At 34.5% G+C, this 23191-nt stretch overlaps 1 protein-coding gene across 1 annotated transcript in view; it reads left to right on the plus strand.

The window, feature by feature from the left end:
• Window positions 1-417: 417 nt before the first annotated feature.
• Window positions 418-23191, plus strand: part of Abca6 (ATP binding cassette subfamily A member 6) — a 58071-nt gene continuing 35297 nt past the window's right edge. The window contains exons 1-17 of the mRNA XM_047546032.1: window positions 418-591; window positions 1621-1721; window positions 3061-3265; window positions 4260-4418; window positions 5733-5836; window positions 6748-6974; window positions 10823-10964; window positions 11516-11701; window positions 12251-12398; window positions 13556-13724; window positions 17219-17277; window positions 19349-19459; window positions 20058-20233; window positions 20408-20527; window positions 20773-20911; window positions 21427-21517; window positions 22356-22495. Of these exons, the coding sequence (XP_047401988.1) occupies window positions 1626-1721; window positions 3061-3265; window positions 4260-4418; window positions 5733-5836; window positions 6748-6974; window positions 10823-10964; window positions 11516-11701; window positions 12251-12398; window positions 13556-13724; window positions 17219-17277; window positions 19349-19459; window positions 20058-20233; window positions 20408-20527; window positions 20773-20911; window positions 21427-21517; window positions 22356-22495 (2272 nt within the window). The 5' untranslated portion in view covers window positions 418-591; window positions 1621-1625. The remainder of the gene's footprint in view (window positions 592-1620; window positions 1722-3060; window positions 3266-4259; window positions 4419-5732; window positions 5837-6747; window positions 6975-10822; window positions 10965-11515; window positions 11702-12250; window positions 12399-13555; window positions 13725-17218; window positions 17278-19348; window positions 19460-20057; window positions 20234-20407; window positions 20528-20772; window positions 20912-21426; window positions 21518-22355; window positions 22496-23191) is intronic.

The raw sequence follows: 23191 nt of genomic DNA on the forward strand, positions 1-23191 counted from the left end.
CGCTTTATTAGAAAAATAAATAAAGGAAAGAAAACAATCAAAAAAATTTCAGATTCATTATGTTTTGCACACTTAGTCTGAATTGGTCAAGTTTATAATTGACAGTTATGTTTAACCATCAGTAATGGAGGGAAAAAAAAGATAAAGATTTCTCAAATTTAACTTTGCTTGGTTAGTATTTTTTTTACTCTTCTCTTACTCTTTCCTTCATCTTGGTCTCATGATGTCTGATGATGAACTAGTACCATTTTCCTTATTTACCATTTCTCTCCTATCTCTGGAGTTGAAAGACTAGATGAACAAACATAGAGTCTGTTTTATTCTCAGCCAATCACAGAACAGTCATTTCCCTGCAGAATAATTGGTTTAGGGGTAAAAAGGACAGAGAACAAAACAAGTTCATCATGTGCCGCTTGACTTGCCTACACCCCTTTGCAGAAGCCAGTCTGAGTAAGAACTGCTGGGAATAGCTACCTACTTAAGGAATAAATGAAGAAGCAGCAATCCATTTAAAATTTTTAATTGTTACACTAGGTACAAGGAGAAGTGTGCTTTGCTGTTTCCAGGGCACTTTTTCTAGTTTTCCTGACAGTAAGTAAAGCTTTTTTTTTTTTTTTTTTTTTTTTCCTGTAGTGTGCCAAATATGTGGGTAGACAGTGCTAAAATCTAATTTTCAGATGTTTTCAAATGCTTATATGTTTTTATGTTGAAGATTTAATGACTAAATTTTTCTACCTTTTTCCCAACCAACTTTTATCCTGTAAATATAACAGTAAAATATAGGAAAATAGTAAAATTTACTTCTGTTCTCACCAACAGAGGACTACATAAATATTTTGATATGCAAATTTGAAAGAATAATAATTAAATTTGGAGATTATAAAAACTGAAAAACAAGACTTCTGTTTGTTTGAGAACATTTGGGTAAAATTACTTTTCCATTTAATTTGTTCTTCTTCTTTTTAAAACTTATTTCATAGTTTGTTTCCTGAGTTATTCTGGGGCTAAATTCAGAAAATTAGAAAAAATTGTTTTATTCTTCCTGTGTCTCAGAATCCAATTTCATGTACTTTGAGTCTGGATAGTGATCTCACAGCCTAATTCTTTTGTTAAAAATTGTTCACTGCATTGTGAAGGTAAATACTACAAGAAAATATTTCATTGGGGTCATATTGAATGAACGTTACTTACCATTCACATAACTTTACGTAATCTGAATATTGATATTAATTTGATTAGCTTTGAGATTTTCATCAAAGTGCAAGGAGTAAGAGTAGGAGGAGATATAATTTAGTTATTCACATTATTGAATTCTGTTATAAAAGATCAAAAAAGTGAAATTATAAGTTCTGATCTCTCATGATAGTTTTTCCATTGTAGTATTCTGTTACTGAAAAATGTGAAAATAACCATGCCACCTTTCTACCACCTCCCACTCCCCCAGGTAAAAAGCAAATATTTGTGAGGTGAAACTTTACTCATGAATTATTATAATACAATTTTAAATTCCTTTTGTACAGTTTTTAGAAGTAATAAATATTTTATTCAAAAATAGTCATGATTTTTATTATTATGCTTATTTTTTTCTGGTTTATTTCTCTTTGTTCATTTGATGAACAGGCAAAATGAGGATAAAACAGATAAGTGTCTATCAGCAAACTCAAGCTCTTCTGTGTAAAAATTTTCTTAAGAAATGGAGGATGAAAAGAGAGAGTGCTTTGGTATGTCTGACAGTTTTTTTTTTCCCCAGTTTTATTCTACTGCCTAATGATTTAAAATGTTGTGCTTTAATTAGCAGACCAGATATATTGATTTTGAGGTTGTCTCTAGTTGTATTTGCTTAATTGAGAAACTCATAATAGTCCTCAAACAATAACCTGGAATTGTAAAGACTAAAATATTACTCATATTTTTAAAAAGAAATTAAGTACACATTTAATTAAGTGGTAAATTGTAGGAACATTAAAGCTACCACAGATAGCTACCACAGTCAAGAAATTTTTAAAAATTGAGTTAGCATAAATTGAGAAATATTAATTCATGGTCTCATATTTAAGACAGTTAATTGTCTACCTACAGATTAGTTCTGAGAATTATGATCAAGTCACACCACTGTGGGTTTGCATCAGGCAGTGGGCTAACTGCAGGTGGCTAGCCCAGATCTCAGTGGGTTAGCACAATGAAGGTTTAATGTTTCACTCTTGCTGCAATCTGAAAGTTGTAGTAGAGAACTGGGTTGGGTAGGTGGTAGAATCGTCTCCACACAGTCATTCAGAGACCAGACTTCTTCAACTAGAGACCTGTCATCTTTCTGGGGTTTACAGACCTACACTGGGTCCTCTGCATGCAGTCAGAAGATCAGGAAAAGGAAGAATTGAGACAGTATGGATGGTTGCGTGAAGGTTCCTGAGCCAGGTCGGGAAGTAGCATGTTACCACTTCTGTCCACATCCCATTGGCCCATAACTCACCCATTTGGTCCCATTTAATTTTGGGAGGTGGGGAATGTAGTCTAACATGATGTAAAGGAGGAAGAGGTTATTGATGTTGTTGATCCCCTAGAGTCTTTACCACCCAGTTCCTTCTTATTTTTATTTTTTTATTTTAGTTTTTGATACAAGGATATGACAACTGACAAAAACATTGTTATTTGCCCCCTGAATCCTATCTAGAATACCTTATAAAGTCTTGAATTGACTGCCTAGGTATATAGAGATGTCTTGTTAGTTTCTAATGGCTTCTGAAGTAATTCATGAATTAATGCAAAAGTTTAGTTCTAGCATCTGAGAAGGATATATGTGGCTAGTAACTTAGTATTTATCTTTTACTGGGTTCTCCACAGTTCATCTCCACGGAAGAGTGGAGAATGGAGACAGGTCAACTACATGGAAAAACTGAAATTTGTCTTCAACGGTTCTTTGATGTTGACTGACTTTAAGGGGAAATGATCTAAGTTAATGTGTTTCTTCCTCCCCCTCCTCCTCCACTTCCTCCCCCCCTCCTCTTCTCCCTCCTTCTCCTCCTCCTCCCCTCGCTCCTTCTTCTTTTTAATATTTTATAGGAATGGGGCCTCCCAATACTGCTAGGATTGTATGTGGCTCTGCTTTCAGAATTCAGAGAAAATATCCATATTCCTGAAATGCCTCCTCAAGATCTGGGAAGGGTAGACAAATTTAATATCTCTTCTATAAAGATTGTATATACACCAATCTCTAATATAACCCAGCAGATAATGAATACAACATCATTTGCTCTCTTAATGAAAGGTAGGTGTACTCATGGCAAGAAAGCATTACTGATATCAGTATATAGTTTTTGATAAGATGTATGTGTTAATTTGAAGTTACAGTGATACATTCTGCCAGCAAATTAAGCATCAAGATAGCATACAATTTCGTTAGATATTTTTTTGTGTGTGTCATAATGATTAGTCTTAATGGGGGTTTGATTTAGAGAGGCCTGCATTCCAATTGGAATGTAATGAAACAACAGATTTATAATTTCAGATTTGCAGAGAAGTGAATAGGAGAAGTATAACCATTGGTGGATATGTAGCTCACAAACAAACAACTGAGTAAAAGATTAGGTCTTGGTTATAGGACAGTAATTTCATAACTATGAAAAGATAGATAATCTGAAGTTCTTTTCTGCACATAGTATAATCAGTATAATCTGAAGGTTGTTCTTTTCTGAATATAGTATAATTCATAAACATCTTTAGAGGTATTTATTCTAAATCGTATCATTATGTAACCAAGATGAACAAACTGTATTTTATTCATGAGTAAGCTGGGTGTAGTCTATTTACCCTTTAATATTTAATTTCTAGCAAGTGAAATTTCTGGTTGTTATATATAGAGTTGCTTGTTATTTTGGTTTCTGCATAGGGAAAAGGTCATGTATTTTTTTTTTCTTCAGTGAATCTGAAATCTGGAATACTCAGTAGTATAGTCACTACAATTACCTCTAATTTTTTATATCTTCATTCTCTTATGCTAACTAATCCCAGCATAATATTTTTGCTATACCTAAAACCTGCTCTGATGCCTGTCATGTTAAAAAGAAAACACTTAATTATCATGCATGTCTCCTGACTCTGGAGTCTAAAATAAAAACTTCTGCCTTAACTTTTAGTTCATTTGATTTAAATGGAAAGTGATAAGTCTAATAAAAATATGTGATGACAGTTGAATATCACATTTCATTTTGGGGAAACCCAGTTATAATTTTCTATGTCTATTTTTACCTTGTAATTCACAGGAACAGAAGTCATTGGGGTACCAGATAGAAAAGACATGGATGAAATACTTTTACAGAATTTGCCAGATGTGGTGGGAATCATCTTTAGTGACACTTTCTCTTACAAGTTAAAATTTTTTCAAGGATATACTATTCCATTTTTGAGAGAAGATTTAGCAGGTGACTTTTCATATAAAATTTAATTATGTCTGTCTTCATGTTTTCAATATAGGAACAGGTGGAGATGGGCAATGGAGATTTTTTCCATGGCACATGAAAAAAATAGAGTAATATTTTATTGTTGAACTTATTCTGAGATAAACTCAATAAACTAGCCTCCCACTAGAGTCTGATTCTCAAAAAAAAAATACTGTAGAATAATTCAACCTGTATCTATTGAGCATGCAGGTATCTGATTTGAAGGATACATGTGTGATCAAGACTGACAGGTCTGCTGATGGGTCCAATGTTAGGTGAGATTCCAGGTTAGCAGGAAAGACAGATGTGGAAGAATTAAGGACAGGTGCAAGGAAAGATTCTTGTGGGGACTTAGACTGGTATTTCTAATGAACTGTGGGAGGAGGGAAAATGATGTTTAAACCAAGACCAGGAAGCATTGCTTTTCAGATGACGGAAGAGGAAAGGCAAATGGGAAGGTTCTCGGGGGAGAGAGGGAACCTCTTACTAGATCTCAAAGAATGTGAAGAGGGATATGATGGGCGGAGGCAGCTTTAGTGGCTCAAGCTGGATCCCACGGCATCCTGTAGACCTCAAGCACTGGATAGCCCTTGAAGTACTTCAGTCAAAGCAAGGCTGTGACTAGGTTTCCAAGACCAAGAGAGCATTTCCAATGCGGCCAGGGAGCAGACTGTAAAGGACTCAGGGAGAAGGTAATGAACCCTGCCAGTGGGTTGACAGGTGGCCGAGCTGACACTGGAGGCAGCTGAAAGGAAGAGAGGCCAAAGAATTAGAAGACCCTTTAGGAAGAGGAACCAGTGGGACTAGTGGAACCAGTTCTTTCCTACTCATGCTAATCAGAGACAGGACGAGAGAAAAATCATACCCACCGCAAAGTAAAAGAAAGCAAGATTATAAGATAAAGAATGCAAGAGATGTTTTAGATATTAATAGTGATCAGGAAAGGCCTCTATGATGAAGTTCCTTTAGAGAGGAGATCAAGATGAAAGGAAGGAGTGAGCCATACATCCATCTAGAGGGAGAACATTTGAGTGCAAAGAAAGTTGTAGGGCTGGGATGTTTTTGACACTTTGAGAAATAGCAGGGAGCACAGTGTTTGCTTTTATTTATTTTTTATTTTCTAAGAATTTCTGTGCATTCTGTGGTCTTCATGAATAAAATTACCTTATTAAACTTTCATGTGCTTCTTTCTTCTATGTAGTTAAATATTCTGACTGGTTGTTTTCTCTTAGATTATGGTTTCTTAATGTCCAACTGTCCTTGTCCCACACTGGAGGTGATTCTTTGTGCTTACAGGGCATTGTGGGATAAAGTATGATGGATATTCATGTATATTGTCCAAATACTGGAACAGAGGCTTTGTGACTTTGCAGACTGTCATTAATGCTGCTATTATAGAAGTAAGTACTCAATTGAGAAGTTTTCATGTTCAATGTAAACTAATCCCAGGGGTTTCACGATTGTTATGGAAGTTGATGCTCTTAAGCAATTTATGCTATGATAACAAACTATCTGGGGCTGGGTAGCTTATAAAGAACATAAATTTGTTTCTTACAGTTCTGTAGTCTGTAAGAAGGCTGCTGGAAAGCTGCTAGTCTATGTTCCTCACAGATGTCACCATCTAAATGTCCTCAGGTGGTGAAAGACCAGAAAGACAAAAAGGACCTTAGTTGGCTCTCCACTACCCTTGATAAGGCACTAATTCATTCATGAGGATAGTACCACACTCATGAGGAGAGTGACTTAATCACTTCCCAAAAAGGTCTACCTCTTATTATATCACCACAGTGATGGAGTTGCAATGTGAATTTTAGAAGTGTCACATTCAAACCAAAGCAATGATAAATACTCAGGTTTTCATATGTTTATATAATGAAGCAGATGTTTAGACAAGAGAACACTGCCTATTTTCAAACACATTTTTTGGTACAAGAGACTGAACCCAAGGGTGCTTTACCACTGAGCCACATCCCCAGACTGTTCTATTTGTTTTTTGTTTTTGTTTTTGTTTTTGTTTTGAGACAGTTGCAGAGCCTGGTTTTAAACTCATGATCCTCCTGCCTGAGCCTCTGGAGTATTTTCAAACCTTTAGTTTTGAAGTAGTTCTAGAATCACAGGAAGCTGCAAGGAGAATTTACAGGGAGGTCCATTTTACCATTCCCTCAGTTTCACCTAATGTAAAATCTTGTAGAACAATAGTACACTATTAAAGCCAGGAAACTGATATAAGTACAAACTGCAACATTGATTGTAAATTCACTAATTTCTGTTCCTCAAATAATGATTCATATTTGTTTAAATCCTTCTTTAGATCACAACAAATCACTCTGTGATGGATGAGTTGATGTCAGTCACTGCTATAACTATGAAGACATTACCCTTTATTTCTAAAGACATTCTTCAAAGTGAGATGTTTATTTTATACTGCTTGCTTTATTTTTCCCCATTTATATATTTTCTAACACTCAGTGTTACAAAAGAGAGGAAAAAGTGTAAGGATTTGATGAAAATGATGGGTCTACAAGATTCAGCTTTCTGGTGAGTGATTAATTCAAGTAGTGCTAATTAATAAATGGAAACTATGAAACAGAAAAAAATGTTATTATTTCAGAATACCATGGTTTAAACTTGATACAGTAACTACATTTTCTTTTGCTCTAACTTATTATTTTTTTATTTTTACTGACTGTATTTTGATTCTCTGTACACAAATGGGGTACAACTTTTTCTTTATATGGTTGTGCAAGATGTAGATTCACACATTTGTGTAATCATACATGTACACAGGGTAATGATGTCTGTCTCATTCTACTGTCTTTCATACCCCCACCCCCTACCCCCTCTCATTTCCCTCTATGTAATCCAAAGTTCCTCCATTCTTCTCTTATCCCCCACTCCCCCACCCCCATTATGTATCATCATCTGCTTATCAGAGAAAACATTTGGCCTTTGGTTTTTGGGGATTGGCTTACTTCACTTAGCATGATATTCTCCAATTCTATCCCTCAGAAAACTTGGAATGAACCTAACTTTTGACCCAGTAATGCAGTCATATCAATGTTTATAGCAGGTCAATTCATAATAGCTAGATTATGGAACCAACCATATTGATGCCTTTCAATAGATTATGGATAAAGAAACTGTGGTATATATACACAATGGAATATTATTCAGCCAAAAAGAATAAAATTATGGCATTTGTTCTAACTTCTTGATTTAGTCTTTGTTAAATTTTGCCATGGAAAATAATGATTACAATTTGCTGAGCATTTTTTTCTGTGCCATGAATGTCTTAAGCTAACTCTGTGATAAAGGAACTCTCTTTCAATTTGTAAACAAAGAAAGTTAAAATGAAAGAGCATTGCCCAGCTTCAGGTAGATAAAGAGTGCCGGAGATGACACCTTTACTGATGGATCTACCCACAGCTATCAGCTGATTTCTCCACGCTTCCTCATGTTGAAGAAAGTACAATCCTATGAAGGCTAAGTTGTGTTCAGGGGCTGGGACCAAGCATATATTTTTTGGAGCAAGGAAATAACATATGTTAGTGTTAAATGAAGTAGCATATGGAATGTGTCCAGGAAATACAACATCTAGTCTGGCAGGTTGGAAGGCTTAATAAGAGCATTTTCTTCATGTAGTAGTATTTACATCTTGCCCCATTCCACACATAATATAAAGTACTTTGAGATATATATGTATGAATATAAACACATATATGCACACACATATGTGGATGTATATATTTATGTATTTATATCATAGTGAAACAAATACTTGCATAGAAACAAAAATAGCCAAAGCATTAATAGAGATTAGTAGATAGAAATGAAAATCATACAAGCCCTAAACTCCCAAGAAGTCAAACAGAATTTTGTAAGACTGTCAGTGACAAAAGTCATACTGCATAGAAGGAGAAAAGGAAAAATAATGTATTTACTTTACCCCAAAAGAAATATAACATTTTAAATTTTGAATCTCTATATAGTTTTCATAACAAGAAAATATTCTTTATGCATATGGAACTACTCTGAATGGATGAATAATTCTTTACTTGAACAATTCTTTGAAAGCTATGTGTTCCCTGAAATTAAATTATGGTCTAGAAAAGTTTTCTTTTCTATAAAATATATTTACTAACAGTGACTTTTTAAATATTTCTGATTATTCTATCCTTAGAAAAGAGAATTTTTAAAAAAATTTTTTTATTAGGTGTTGTTGAAGCTTTATTTATTTATTTATTTATTTGCATGTGGTGCTGAGAATCGAACCAGTGCCTCACACAGTGATTTTTAATTCTAATATAATATATAATTGTGAAATAGAAAAAGAGGGAGCCATGTCTTAAGAGAGAGAGAATGATTTCTTTTGCAGTGGGACATTTGGAAACACATATAGCCAATCACAAATCTGTTAGGAAGGAAGAGAGAGGGAAACCCTGTAAAAGGGGCCTCCTTTATGTCCCAGGCATGTCCTATGGAACAGAATGACAGCAGTCACCTGAGATCAGGGAGGTACCAGTCGATCCCATAATAAAGTTAGAAAAGTATTGTACATGTGGATGTGGATTCATTCTCAGGATGCTCCTTGGTATGCATCAAACCTAAAACTTAGCAAAATGATTCTCTCTATATTTATGTGTATATGTACATATTTATACACAAACACACATATATGTATATAACACACATATATGTATATATATACACACATGTATGTATTTATACATCCTTAAAACAAAGACAGAAAAAGATTCTGAAATGTTTCTACTAAGTTCCAGATGTGTCTATTGGAAACAAATTGTATGACACTTTTTTTACTTATGTCATAAATGCAATAAGTAATCACTATTTATTCTTTAAGTACGTTGCTTAAATTGCTTTATTTTTCAGCAAGAGGTCTTTAGTAGGTTTAACATCTCTCCTGAATTCCTTCTTTCTCTCCTGTAACTAGTTCTTTTTTTAGGTAATGTTATAATTTCTTTCCCTTGTAATTCTCCTACATCGTGGTTTTCGGTTCCTACTCAAAGTAGTTCCCTTCTGTACTCAGGAAGTGGATTCTGCAGAATGTGTTATGTTTTTCAAAAATGCTGATACTTCTAGCACAAGTTGAATCATTGTAATGACCTGAAATTTAAAAAGTCAAATAAGCAGTAAATCTAGCATATACATGTTCTACTGGGACATATTGAATCTAGGTCCTGGTTTTAATATTTTTGTTATATTCTTGAGTTGTTATATTCTTAATTAAGCAGTTTTAAGTAGAGGAAAGAACTCTAGAGAGAGCTACATATGTGCCTTGTTTCTGGTTTACTTTGTGACCCTGAGTAAGGCCATTAACCAATAAAAGGATTGCAGCTTTCTTATTTGTAAAATGAAGCACTTGGGCTAAGGCACACTGTAGTCTTGTTAGAACTAAGATCTGATACTATTTCTGAATATATACTTCATAAAAAATGGGAACACTGGCACATCTGAAGCAAAGCATCATGAAAATATAAAGGTGTACCATAATTCATACCAGTTTTAGTAAATAAATCATCGAGTATGAATAGATGGGCTTAGTGAAGTTATGGAATTTCAATTTTCTACTCTTAAGGAGAGTGGAGGTGCTGCCTATGGAGATCCTCAAGAATTATCATGTATCCCTGATGTTAGTAGGGTTATTTGACCAGCAACTGTTAAATTTCCTTCCAATTCTATACTTAGGACAACTTGATAATATCTAATAAAGCTGAAGATACCAAATACTTATCTTTTTAAATTCAACAATTTCATCTTAGAAATGTTCTTATACATTTTCCCAGAAAAGATAAATATAAGAATGTTCTGAGCAAAGTTGTAATAGAAAACAAATGGAAGAAATCTAAATGTCCATGGGCAGGAGAACACTAAGATATATTCAAACAATAAACTATTATATAGTAGCATAAAATATTGCCAATGTCAATTGATAAGTTACAGGAGAACATGGTACTGCTTAGACAAGTACATATTCTTATTATTTGTACCGTGCATGCGTACAGAGCTAATACCTAACCTGTAGGCATCAGCAAGGCCTTGCTGTCACTTAACTGGTTGGGGCATCCTTTCCCATTGGCTGGAGCCTGTACCGATGTTCAGTATCTGTCCTCTCTCTGTGATAAAGGCAATCAGAATGCGTGGGAATTATGAAGAGCACATTTAGAGAGCTGATTACCTTCATGGGAGAATCATGATCAGGAAATGGGTGCACAGCACAGTGAGCTTCTGTCGTGATAGTATCGCTATTAACCCAGGTGGCAGGTATAAAGGGAGTCATCGTTATTCTTTAGATGCTGTCGAATGTTCAAAATATTTCTTAATGAAATGAAAATAATTTAAATAACTTTTTTGTCTTTGCTTAGGTTGTCCTGGGGTTTAATCTATACTGCCTTCATCTTCATAATTTCCATATTCATTGCAATTATCATAACATCTGCCCAAGTTATCCTCATGACCGGCTTTATGGTCATATTTACACTCTTATTCTTGTATGGCTTGTCTTTGGTAAGTTCATATGTTTGTCTACACTGTCTCCACTTTACTTCTTAGCGATAAGTAGTGAGTATTAGTGTCCCTGTAGATTAGTGTAGTCCCTTCTTTCAGTCCAGTGTGTGTGCAATGGTAACCATTCCTAGTTATCTCTTCTCTTTCTAATATTCTATTTTGTTCCCTCTTTCTTCTCTGATAAGAGCCTCTAATTTCTTCTATCTGCCAGGATGTTTCCTGCAGAAGTTGTGTAGATAGATACCCTTACTTAGCATCTTAATTTATTTTAATTTTTCTAAGTCTGCCTTTGTACCATATCCTCAGGTCTTCCAGCTTCCCCCACCCTTTCCTCTGAGTAAGGCCAGGATCTGAGTAAGGCCAATATGGATCCTCTTTAAAAAAAGAAAAGAAAAAGAAAAAAAGAATCGTGAGCAGAACAGAATCATCATGCCTTAGTATTTATCGTTCTCACTGACAAGTATTCGTCATGCTATAGAGACCCTTATTTTATACCAGTGATTCTCAGTGAACTAAATGTCTGCCAGAGCTAAGCGTCTTCTCTCTTTCAGCTAGCTTTATCATTCCTGATGAGCGTGCTGTTACAGAAAGCGGCCCTCACGAATTTGGTTGTGTTTGTCTTCACCCTCTTTTGGGAGTGTGTGGGATTCACTGACTTCTTTAAACAACTTCCTTCATCTGTGAAATGGATTTTGAGTATTTGTAGCCCTTTCGCCTTTAGAACTGGAATGGCTCAGGTAAAAGCATTGCTAATTAATTATTGAACTTTGAAAAGAACTTGATGTTTCATGATCGATTATAATCAACACTGTCTTCAGCCAGGAGCCTGTAAGCATTTTTTCTACTTTAAAACCAACTTGGAAAATGTTCTCCTATCACTGTCCTAATTAGATGCTTCAGAAGTTTCTCACGTTCTTTCTAAGATCTGATTCATTTCTCACATTGAAGACAGTTTGTGGTACTGAAGTGACTTTATAAAAACAAGCACGAGTCCTAATTGAAATTTCTATACTTAAAACATTCTATTTTTTTAAACTGGTGTTTCCTTCTAATATTCTTTTGGTCACTCTAAAATGAATGTGTTTTTACTAATTGTTTTATTTGCTTATTTACACATTTGACTAGTAGGTTATTGAAAAAAACTAGTTAGTAATAATAATTGTAGTTCTAATAATAATGATAATAGTAATTCTAATAATTCTGAAAGTGATTATTCTAATAATTTTTGATACAACTTATGTATTTATGAATTTAAAGATATATTATGACTTTTGGTTGAATCTTAGATTCTCCACCTGGATTATAACTTGAATGGAGTAGTTTTCCCTGATTCTTCAGGAGAATCATATACAATGCTAGCAACATTTTCTGTGTTGGCTCTTGATGGTCTTCTCTACTTGATGCTGGCACTGTACTTTGACAAAATCTTACCCTGTAAGTAATGGTGATTTCTTCCTCCGACATCTACAGTTAATGATTGCATCAAATAGTTTTTCTTAAATCTATTTTTAGAAGTGAAAAGAAAATATTTCTCATCTCAGAGCAAATGTACTCTTTATTTTTATTTCATAGTTTTAATGGCCCAAAGGAACTTTTACATAAAAACAATTATTTTTCTGACTTCAATATGATATTATAATAGCACAATAATGCTAATTATAAAACATTATGAATATGTAGTGATAAAATAATTTTAATTTTTTATGTATCCTTGAAAAGTGTTTTCAAAGAGTGATACTTAGGGTTTGTGTCAGAACAAACAGAAATTTCTTGAGGTGGTTTGACTAGTACAAACCCATTATACTGTGGAAGTACTTATTAGTAAATATTTGTTTAGCATTATTTTCAATATTTTCATATATTGTTTATATTTACAGAAGTATATTAATAACTGTCTTTATCTTGCAAACAACCCAAAATTTCAATAAGCCCAAGAATACCTGCACACTCACTAGACTCAATGCTTTCTCATGCATGATCTTATTCTTGTATATTCCTTCCATTTTGACTACAGTTCTTATCTTGCATATTTCCATGTTTTTACCTATATGTATCCCTGTATTTCTGTTACTTCTGTTTTATATCTGAAGGCCCTTAATAACAAATACTACTTCTTTTTTTTTAATCTGGAAAAAAATTGAAAACATGACCATATTTATCCTGAACAAATATAATTCCTCCATGTGTGGTTCATTTGTGTATCTACATGTGAATACATGGATTTCAGTATTTTGTTCAATTAATTGTATTGCTGTCGTCAAGTTGTTTAAGTTCATAAAGATGTTTATATTGAGATTTCACATTTTCCCAATATTTCATTTCATTCATTCTTCTAAATATCTTTAGGATCACATTTTACTCAAATCTTTAATTTATATTTTGTTAAAAGTTCTGCTATATGGTTAATTTTTGCAATGTTATTTCTTTTGAATTTTCATTGTTTATTATCAAGTTTTCTTCTGAATAATAGCAAGTTAGAAAGAAAATAATATTTCTAGGATGTTTAAAAGTTCATGGTATTCTAGATTATTCTGAGGAAACCTTATATTAATATTGCTGATCTGATATCATGTTGCCTCTTGATTAATTAGATGGGAATGAGCGCCGTTATTCTCCATTGTTTTTCTTGAGTTCATCATCTTGTTTCCGACATGGAAGGACTGATAATAAGGTCATTGAGAAAGATATAGATCCCAAGCATCCCTCTGATGGTGATTTTGAACCCATAGCTTCTGAATTCCAAGGAAAAGAAGCCATCAGGTAACCATACTTACCCAATGCATGTGTGCAGGGCTCAGGGATAGTTAACTAATAGCAATGAGGTGAACCTGAGGCCAAATATGGAAGGGGAAGGAACTGGTCAGCATCACCTGGCACTGTTCCACGGTCAGCCATCACCACCAGTTTCTCCTAACTGTACCTGAAAGGAAGATTTCCTCCGACCATCCCCATGTAATGTTACCTAGTCATGCTCCATGGGCCAGCTCTCCTGCTTCTGTCTCTTGTGCCCTACCTCTCTTCATACTTGCTATTTTCATCCTCTGAACCCCTCCTTCTATAGTGTTGTCTGGCTTATATGATATGATGGAAGAAGTAAGAAATTTGGAATCAGAAATTCTTAGATCCTAACATCACAATTGTTTCTCATTTGCTGTGAAAATAAGTTTCTCGGAGTCTCAGTGTCTGCTGTGAAACAAGAGTGATATCCCCTTCGCTGGATCGTTAAGAGGTTTGCGAGGTACCTGGATCATATGAGGAGGACTTAAAATATCTATTTTCTTGGACCTTCCCTCTTGAATTAGAATTACTTGAATTAGAATCACTGAACCCAAGTATCCATGGATTTTTAAAAACCCTATAGATTTTTTTTTCTACAAAGTTACAAAGTCAAAGAATTGGAGCTTTACTTAGCAGATCTTCATATAGTACTTATAGATCTTCATATAGTACTTCATATAGTACTACCAGACATGTACTTAATTCTTATTAAGAATTAAACTTGTAAGGCAGGTACTTTTATTTTCTCCATTTTACAAATGAGAAAAGTGAACTATTGAAAGGTTAAGTTCCTTGCTGAATACTTTTTATTGTATATATTATGTTCATTTGAAGTTTCCTTTCATCTCACTGTAACATTCTTGTCTTCCCTCTTTACACGGGGCAATGATGATGGATTTGGTATTGTCACTCCGTCCGTATTTTCATGTTGTAGTGTACACTGATAGCCCTACATGATACATGGTGTAATTCTCTGTGTTTTAAAAATAGTCTATAAATGGTATCATATTGCACTTATTTCCTGCATGCTGCTTTTACACCCAACATTATGCATTTTATTCTATCCATAGTGATAACTATGGTTAATGCACTGATTTTAACTTTTATATACTATTTTAGACCTGAGTCTCACAGCTTTCATTTTACAAGGATACTTTATTTCTGATTTTTTACTTTTATAAGCAATACCACAATGAACAACCTTTTAAGAATAAGCAAGATAAAATGATGATTTTGTTCAAAGGTATTTTTGTGTATGTGAAGGTTGTGTATGCACATGCATATGGGGGTTATACATTTACACATCTAGCAGAAAAAAGAAACAGAGCTCTAAGCCTCATGCTGCATGTAACACGCCGTATACTGATTCTGACGCATAAAACGTGAGGCAAGAAATACTAAGAGATGTCACTGGAGAGACCTCAAGAGGCAGCTTCATGTCATATGTAAGAGTCTTGACTTTCCCTCTGAGGATCATGAGGAAATCCTGAGGAATGTTGAGGAATAATGAAGATGATGTTTTTAAAAAATCATCCTGTTTTCTGTTTAGAGCAAGAATTCTAAGGGGAATAACCTGAGAATAGGAAAAAAAATTAGAAGCAGTATACAGTAGGAGAACTGATAAAGGACTAAATGAGAATGATTATAATTAGTAAGGAGAAGAGAGACCCAACACTACAGCTATTTTCAAGTTAAATTTTACAAGAAATAGCAATTGGTTATATGGGTGACAGATGAGTCTGAGTAAGAATTACAAAGAAAATAACTGAATGTCCATGCTGCTAAGTAAGATCCGGAATGGTGGAGGGGTGGGTTTAGGAGGCAAAGGAAATGAGATCTGTTCTGGATCTGCAAGTGTAGAGCAGTTTTTTCTCAAACCTAGCTTCACATTAAAATCACTTGGGAGACTTTCATAGAATCCCAGTCTTCAGCCTTCACCCCAAATCAATATGAATCTAATGTGAATCTCTGAGCTGGTTCACAGGCATTGGTTGTCTTCGTATTGCAATGTACATTCAAGTTGAATAATCACTGATTTAGTTGTGTGTGTGTGTGTGTGTGTGTGTGTGTGTGTGTGTGAGAGAGAGAGAGAGAGAGAGAGAGAGAGAGAGAGAGACAGATATGCAGACAGAATCATACAGAGATGGAGGGAGGGAGGGAGGGAGAGGGTAGAGTCAAGATTAGGTTGTTGAAAGCGTAAGAATGATTGAGATAACAGTGTACCCAGAGGACCCTGAGGAGCACAGGGTGATGTTGGAATGTAGACACTGAACACAGAGAAGTCATTGACAGGGACTCATCATCTAGTGAACCAGGATGGGAAAACGGTTATTGGATTTGGTAATTAGGTTACCACTAATGATTTCATTAAAAAGCGATCCCTGGAGTGGGTGGTTGAGGTCTGAGTGAAAGCGAGGAGGAAAGGAAAGGCGAGGGAGCAGAGATGGCAAATTTACATTTTTATTTTGAGAATAATGTAAAATGAGGGGAGGAGAGAAACTGGATCATATCTAAATCAGAGTTAGAGTTCAAAGGCAAGCTATTTTTTATTTCTTTATTTTTTACAGACTGCATATTGATTCATTATACACAAATGGGGTACACCTTTTCATTTCTATGGTGTGCACAATGTAGATTCATACCATTTGTGTAATCATACATGTCCATAGAGTAATGATGTCTGTCTCATTCCACCATCTTTCATACCCCCACCCCCCCCTCTCATTTTCCTCTGTGTAATCCAAAGTTCCTCTATTCTTCTCTCACCCCCGACCCCGCCACTCCCATTATGCATCATCATCTGCTTATCAGAGGAAACATTCTGCCTTTGGTTTTTTGGGATTGGCTTATTTCACTTAGTATGATATTCTCCAATTCCATCCATTTATCTGCAAATACCATTATATTATTCTTCTTTATGGCTGAATAATATTCCATTGTGTATGTACCACAGTTTCTTTATTCATTCATCTGTTGAAGGGCATCTAGGTTGGTTCTACAATCTAGCTATTGTGAATTGAGTTGCTATGAACATTGATGTGGCTGCGTTACTGTAGTATGCTAATTTTTAACTCCTTTGGGTATAAACAGAGGAGTGGGATAACTGGGTCAAAAGGTGGGTTTAGAACACTCGAGAGGGTGTAAATGACAGAGGCTCTGACTGCTGAACAAGATCTGGAAGGGATGGGAGGTGATGGGTGAAATTAGAGGGAGAAAGTGAGAATGATTATAGAGTTTTCTACTTTTCTAAACAAATTATTAATAGTTTAATTTTGAATTTCTAGAAAGATTCTTTTATTTTCTGTGTCAGGGGAAATAGTTCATTGAAAGTTCCCGTCTTTCTGAATAGCCTGGCAGTACCATCTTTTATTTCACATAAGTGGCCAATGGCATCTGTTTCCGCAGCAGGCTTATTCGTGATCTGTGCTACTTTTACCTTTGTCTTGGCTAAGTAAGCATCCCTTTTGTTGTTTCAGAATCAGAAATGTTAGAAAAGAATATAAATCAAAGTCTGGAAAAGTGGAAGCTTTGAAAGGTAAAGAAAAACATTTCATTTTTTCATTGTTATTAGAAGAAATGGGTAAAATTGAAAGTGTAAGATTTAAAAATATAAACAAAAAAAGAAACAAGAAAAGAAAAAAGTACAAACAATCCAATTCAACTCTACCATTAGGACATTAATCATGATTAAAATTGTGCTGTAAAATTCTACATATTTCATGGATCTCTTAACTAACAAAAATGGAATATAAAATGAAATATGTCATTTTTTTTTGTTTTTTAGATTACTATGTTGTAGAAAATATTTTAAATTTGATCAGACTTAAAATCTGATAAAAATTTTTATCTTGTCAGGGAATTTACAGAGTTTATGTACCGGTGCAGTAGTTAACTAAAATAAGATGGGTAAAACCATTGATAGTGAATTAAATTTGCAAGTCAATATCCTGGAACAAACAGTTTATAACTTTGATCAAATATATTTTGATACTCTATATTCTAAAAAAAATAGTATGTGTAAGTATTAAATTTAGCAGGTAGTTTTCGTAGAGGACAACTTTCTTTTATTAAAAATGATCCTTAGGAAAAATAGAAATGATATTTACAAAAGATGAAAACCTTTAAAGATAGAGAAGAGCAACAAGCCCCCTATAAGGCTGAGGACTGTCTGCCCATTGTGTTTATATTGTGCTTCTTTTCTAACAAATGCAATGTCCTGTAACCTGATCTGATTTATTCCTTTGAGATTAGTTCTTTACTTTGAGAAATCAATGTATTTTGTGAGCAAGTTTATTCTTCGCTCTAGGCCCTCTAGGCTTTCCTCATCAAATACCATTTAAATCTGTTAATTTTGGCTAACAGCATATTGGAGTCATTTATATGTATAATTTAAATTTCCAGAACAGATTATAAAACACTTGAACTCATGAAATAACCATCACTTCCTTTTATTTTTAAACATCTTCCACTTCCTTAAGAATTTCTCCCATGTTTAGCAGTACCTTAGCAAATTAAAAACAATTGGAGATCAGTACATCAAAATACATGTACAAACAGGAGCCAGGTGGAGTTTCTCTTCTGGGAGTAAGTGAGGAGCATTCTCTCAGTTTTCTTCTCGGCATGCAGGAGTCCCTGTGGCAATTCTGGAGCACATTTGGGAATACGCTGTGCGTTCCCTTATCTACAGCCTGTTTTTCAGTGGCTAAATAACATTCTGTGGTATGGATACCATAATTAACTTATCAACACACCACTGTGTAAAATTCAGTTTTCACTCTTACAAAAACACTGGTATGACTACCTTTGTTCAGTCTTTATAAAGGTCTTTATAACCTGAGGATAAGTTTCTAGAGGCAGAATGCTTCAAAGAAACCATTATTTTCAAGATTCTTGATTGATCACTTCCCTTGACTATTGTAGGAATTTATACTCTCACAAATCATACATAATTACTAATAACAAGAACCACAGTAAGGATAGCAGTAAACTCCTAAGGGTCATTGAGGACTCAGTATGTACCGGGAATTTAACTTTAGAAAATCATGTGGATGTTTCCCTTACTTTGCAGATGAGGACTCTGAGGATTGCATTTTATTTTTGCAGTGATGTGGGTCAGTTCCAGGAGAGCCAACGTCATTTTCTGTTTACTCTTGAAAACACTGGGTACTTTCCATTTAAGAACAGCATGCATAAAATTCGTTCATGTACTTGTGTAGTGTTTCAAAGTTGTTTATTAAATAATTTAACTTTCTGATGAATTTAAAAGATCAGTTTATTAATCTTTATGGTTATTGTTAATGTTTATTTTAGACTTCCTTTCCATTGGCCACTATTATCCTGATCATTAGTATCCTGTACCAATAGCGTTGTTTTAATCATGATGTGTATTTCACTGTTGGCATTGTATCAGTAACATATTATTTAAATTATTATAATTCTTCAGTGTAAGATTTTGACAAGTAGGAAAATATTGAATATTATGTGCTTTAAAGTATTAGAATGCTTGAGAAACATACCATTAAATTTGATTGTCTTGTTCTCTGTTTAGGATTCACATTGTCTAGTGCTCTCCTATTTATAATGTTAATATCTTATGCCAAAAACAGGCTTGCTATTTGACATACATGAAGGTCAGATCACAGCAATTTTGGGTCACAGCGGAGCTGGCAAATCTTCACTCCTAAACATCCTTAATGGATTGTCTGTTCCAACAGAAGGTGAGCACAAAGATGTTTCTCAAAGCAGCATGTCTGATAAGAGAACAAAGTCATAAGTTTGACTCTCTCACTTCAAATTTTAAATCTGATAGCTTGAAAGAAATGATGTTTATATAAAGTTGTTTCTCTGCTAGGCATGGTGGCTTATGCCTGTAATCCCAGTGGTTCTGGAGGTCGAAGCAAGAGGATCCCAAGTTCCAGACCAGCCTGAGAAACATAGTGATCCTCTGACTCAAAATGAAAAATAAAAAGGGTCAGGGAAGAAGCTTAGTGGTAGAACACCCTGGGTTTAATACCCAGTACTGAAACAAACAAAAAAACAAAAGTTGCTTCCCAAAACTGTATTGTTTTGAATATATTTTGTATTTCCCCAATTTTTGTGAAAATCTTCTCTATTTCAGTATGTGATATTTCAGGGGAAATATGCACTGCTGTAAACATATATTTATCTTACAAATGATTAGTAATTATTAATGTTATGAAGTCATTATTTCAGATATTTGTGAATATATGACAATATTTTCTTGAATAAGATCTCTAAAATTAATAAAATATATTATCTTGCCAACATGAAATTATTTTTAACTTCTGTTCTTAGGATCGGTTACCATCTATAATAAAAATCTCTCTGAAATGCAAGACTTGGAGGAAATCAGAAAGATAACTGGTGTTTGTCCTCAAAATAATGTTCAAATCGACCTGCTCACTGTGAAGGAAAACCTCAGCCTGTTTGCTAAGATAAAAGGGATTCGACCGAAAGAAGTAGATCAAGAGGTATACAGGCATGCTTAGATAATCACAGAATTCTTATCAGTGATTTCTCAGTCCTATTGTACATAAAATTTAGGCAAAGAGGTCCTATAAAAATATCTACTACTTTGATGGGCAATTAAAATTTTGTAGTGTGAATTATTTTTTATTTTAAGTTTTATGTGTTTTCTTGTATAGGTACAACAGATTTTATTGGAATTAGACATGCAAAATATTCAGGATAATCTTGCTATACATTTAAGTGAAGGACAGAAAAGAATGCTGACCTTTGGAATTGCCATTTTAGGAGATCCTCAAGTAAGTAAGATTATGCACAGGGAAGAAAGCAGATAGAAAGTCATAAAGAGCAAAGCTCTTTTGCCACTGAAGGTGGTAGAGCTTTCCTTGTAATGTATCAAAAGAGAATCTGCTAAATATAATGAATAAATCCATTGGCGACAAATGATTGACCAAATTATTGATTTTTATTATTTTCCATGCTATCATGTGGAAATAGTTACTGTGGAATAGAGAGATGTTTTGTATCTCTTTGTTCTGTGTAGATTCTGCTTTTAGATGAACCGACTGCTGGATTGGATCCCTTTTCAAGGCATCGAGTGTGGACTTTCCTGAAGGAACGTAGAGCAAATCGTGTGATCCTCTTCAGTACGCAGTCCATGGATGAGGCCGACATTCTAGCTGGTAATTGTTGGTTTTATCACAGTATCACAATGAAAAATTGGGGAAATTTAAGTGGAATGTTTATTCTCAGGGTAAAAGTCCTGTTGTCTTTACTGCCATGTGCTCACTTTCTACAGCAGCATGGAGAATGATAAGTCTAGTCCCACTGTGTAGTTCTTACTGGTTGTACATCTGCTAGGTTGTGACCACTAATGAAAATTTGAGAAATTTTTTTTCAGAGTAGCTATCAGTTCATTCAAACATCCAAATATTCTTTGATATATATTTGGTTGAAAAATAGCTACTTATCCTTTAGCATCCAAAGTAAAAGATACACCATATAATTTGTGGCATTTTCCCCCCAGAAAATATTGGAGGGTGCTGAAATAGATGTGTGTTTCAGTTTTAAAATATTCAGTGGATATCCTTGGGTCCCATACCACACTTCTCCTTTGGAATGCTGGGCTTTAATTTATCATCTATATTTTCTAGAGAGAAATGACTCCTATCCTTTCTTGCTTGCATTTTCTACTCAGATAGAAAAGTGATCATGTCCAATGGGGAATTGAAGTGTGCAGGATCTTCTGTCTTTTTCAAGAGAAAATGGGGTCTTGGATATCACTTAAGGTAAAGACTTTGGAAAAACCTGGATATGTATGCTTTCAGTTCTGGTATATCAAAAAGTAGGGAAGTTATGAAAATGAACTGCTCTCATGCTTCATTAAGGCTATGTGGTTTGAAGTGTGTTCTAAACGTTTTGCCTACTTTCCTGCCTCCTTGTGTGTTCTGGGCACAATTTCAACCTTATAAGCCAAGGCTGACTTTTTTTCATCAGGACTGCTTCATGTACCATAGTTAGCTGTTCTGTGCAGGCTAAATCTCTGCCTTCTTCCCACTCTCTGTTCTTCCCAGCTGATCCTTACATTCCTATAATATATTTTCATTCCTTCGTAGGACTCAATGGCAAATCTTTTGGGAAGCCATTTTCAACAGGGAATAAATCTAGTGTTAGAGAGTGGTAAGAACTGTATCTAACAAGAAACTGTATGTCTGGGCTAAAAGAATTTTAAAAGCCCAAACTAAAAACCCTATGGCCAAAACATGGATGTAGGCCATGTTTCTCTGTGAGCCACTAATTTCCGACAGTTACACTTTCAAGTGTAATAATTTTCCCTAAGGAGTCTCTTCTGTCTAATGTTTTTACCTCCCTCTGTTCATTTTTATACTTGGTATATGGTTTTAATTACAATAAGTTATGTGTTTGTATGTTTGTAATTGTTCTGAGTTTATACACCTTTATATAGAGATTTTCAAACTGATGGATTATTATTATTTACTCGTTTTTTTTTGTTTCATAAAGCCAAGTAAAATAGTACTCAGAGACTAAATATTCAATTTTTAAAAACCTCTTCTGTGGTAACAGTGTAGAAAATATTAATGATTTGTCTTTTCTTTTGAATATTAGTTTGTATAAGAGTGAAATATGTGATCCAGAACAAATAACATCTTTCATTAATCATCATATCCCTGATGCTAAATTAAAAATAGAAAACAAAGAAAAGCTTGTGTATACTTTGCCTTTGGAAAGGACAAGTAAATTTCCAGGTAACTTAAATATGATTACAATGGAATGAACTTTGGAAACAAATGTTCACATTGCTATAATAATTTTCATTATTTAATAGATTTGAATTTTGTCTTAGGTTAGATTATTTGAGAAGTAGCATTTGAGATGAAGATTTGAGTTCAATGAATTTTTTTGTAATCTTTCCCTGGAAGCACCAGCAAAGAATGGAGACATAAGAGAGGGAAGAGAAGAAAGCCAGGGAATTTGGCAGTATCAAGCAATTTAGCTTTGGTAGGCAGTTGAAGTGCAATGTCACGGTATGGGGAGAAGAGATTAAATATGTGGCTCAGAGTTGAGTCACTGTAGAGGTGAGGAAGTTGTGGTACTTAGGTACATCATTGGTTAAGGGTCAGAGTCAGAAACATTAACTGTCTGACTCTTCTGACTTGCTTGGAACATAAACTTAGTATAGTTCTAAGGCTAGGAAAAAAAAAAAGGTAGGTCAGTGTGTTTAATAAGCTGATTCACTGAGTCTAGGTGAGTGCGGAATAGGTGAGGGTGAGCCATAAAGGTCCCTGCTACAGGTTTCTTTTCATATTTTAATTTTAAATAAGCTCTTTTGGATGATTTGAACATGTATTTATTTTGCAAGGAAAAAAAACATAGCTTTTTTATTTTACAAAAGTGTTTAACAAGCCAGAAACAGTGGCACATGCCTGTAATCCCAGGGATTT

The sequence above is a fragment of the Sciurus carolinensis genome, chromosome 3 (genome assembly GCF_902686445.1).
Source record: "Sciurus carolinensis chromosome 3, mSciCar1.2, whole genome shotgun sequence".
NCBI lineage: Eukaryota > Metazoa > Chordata > Mammalia > Rodentia > Sciuridae > Sciurus > Sciurus carolinensis.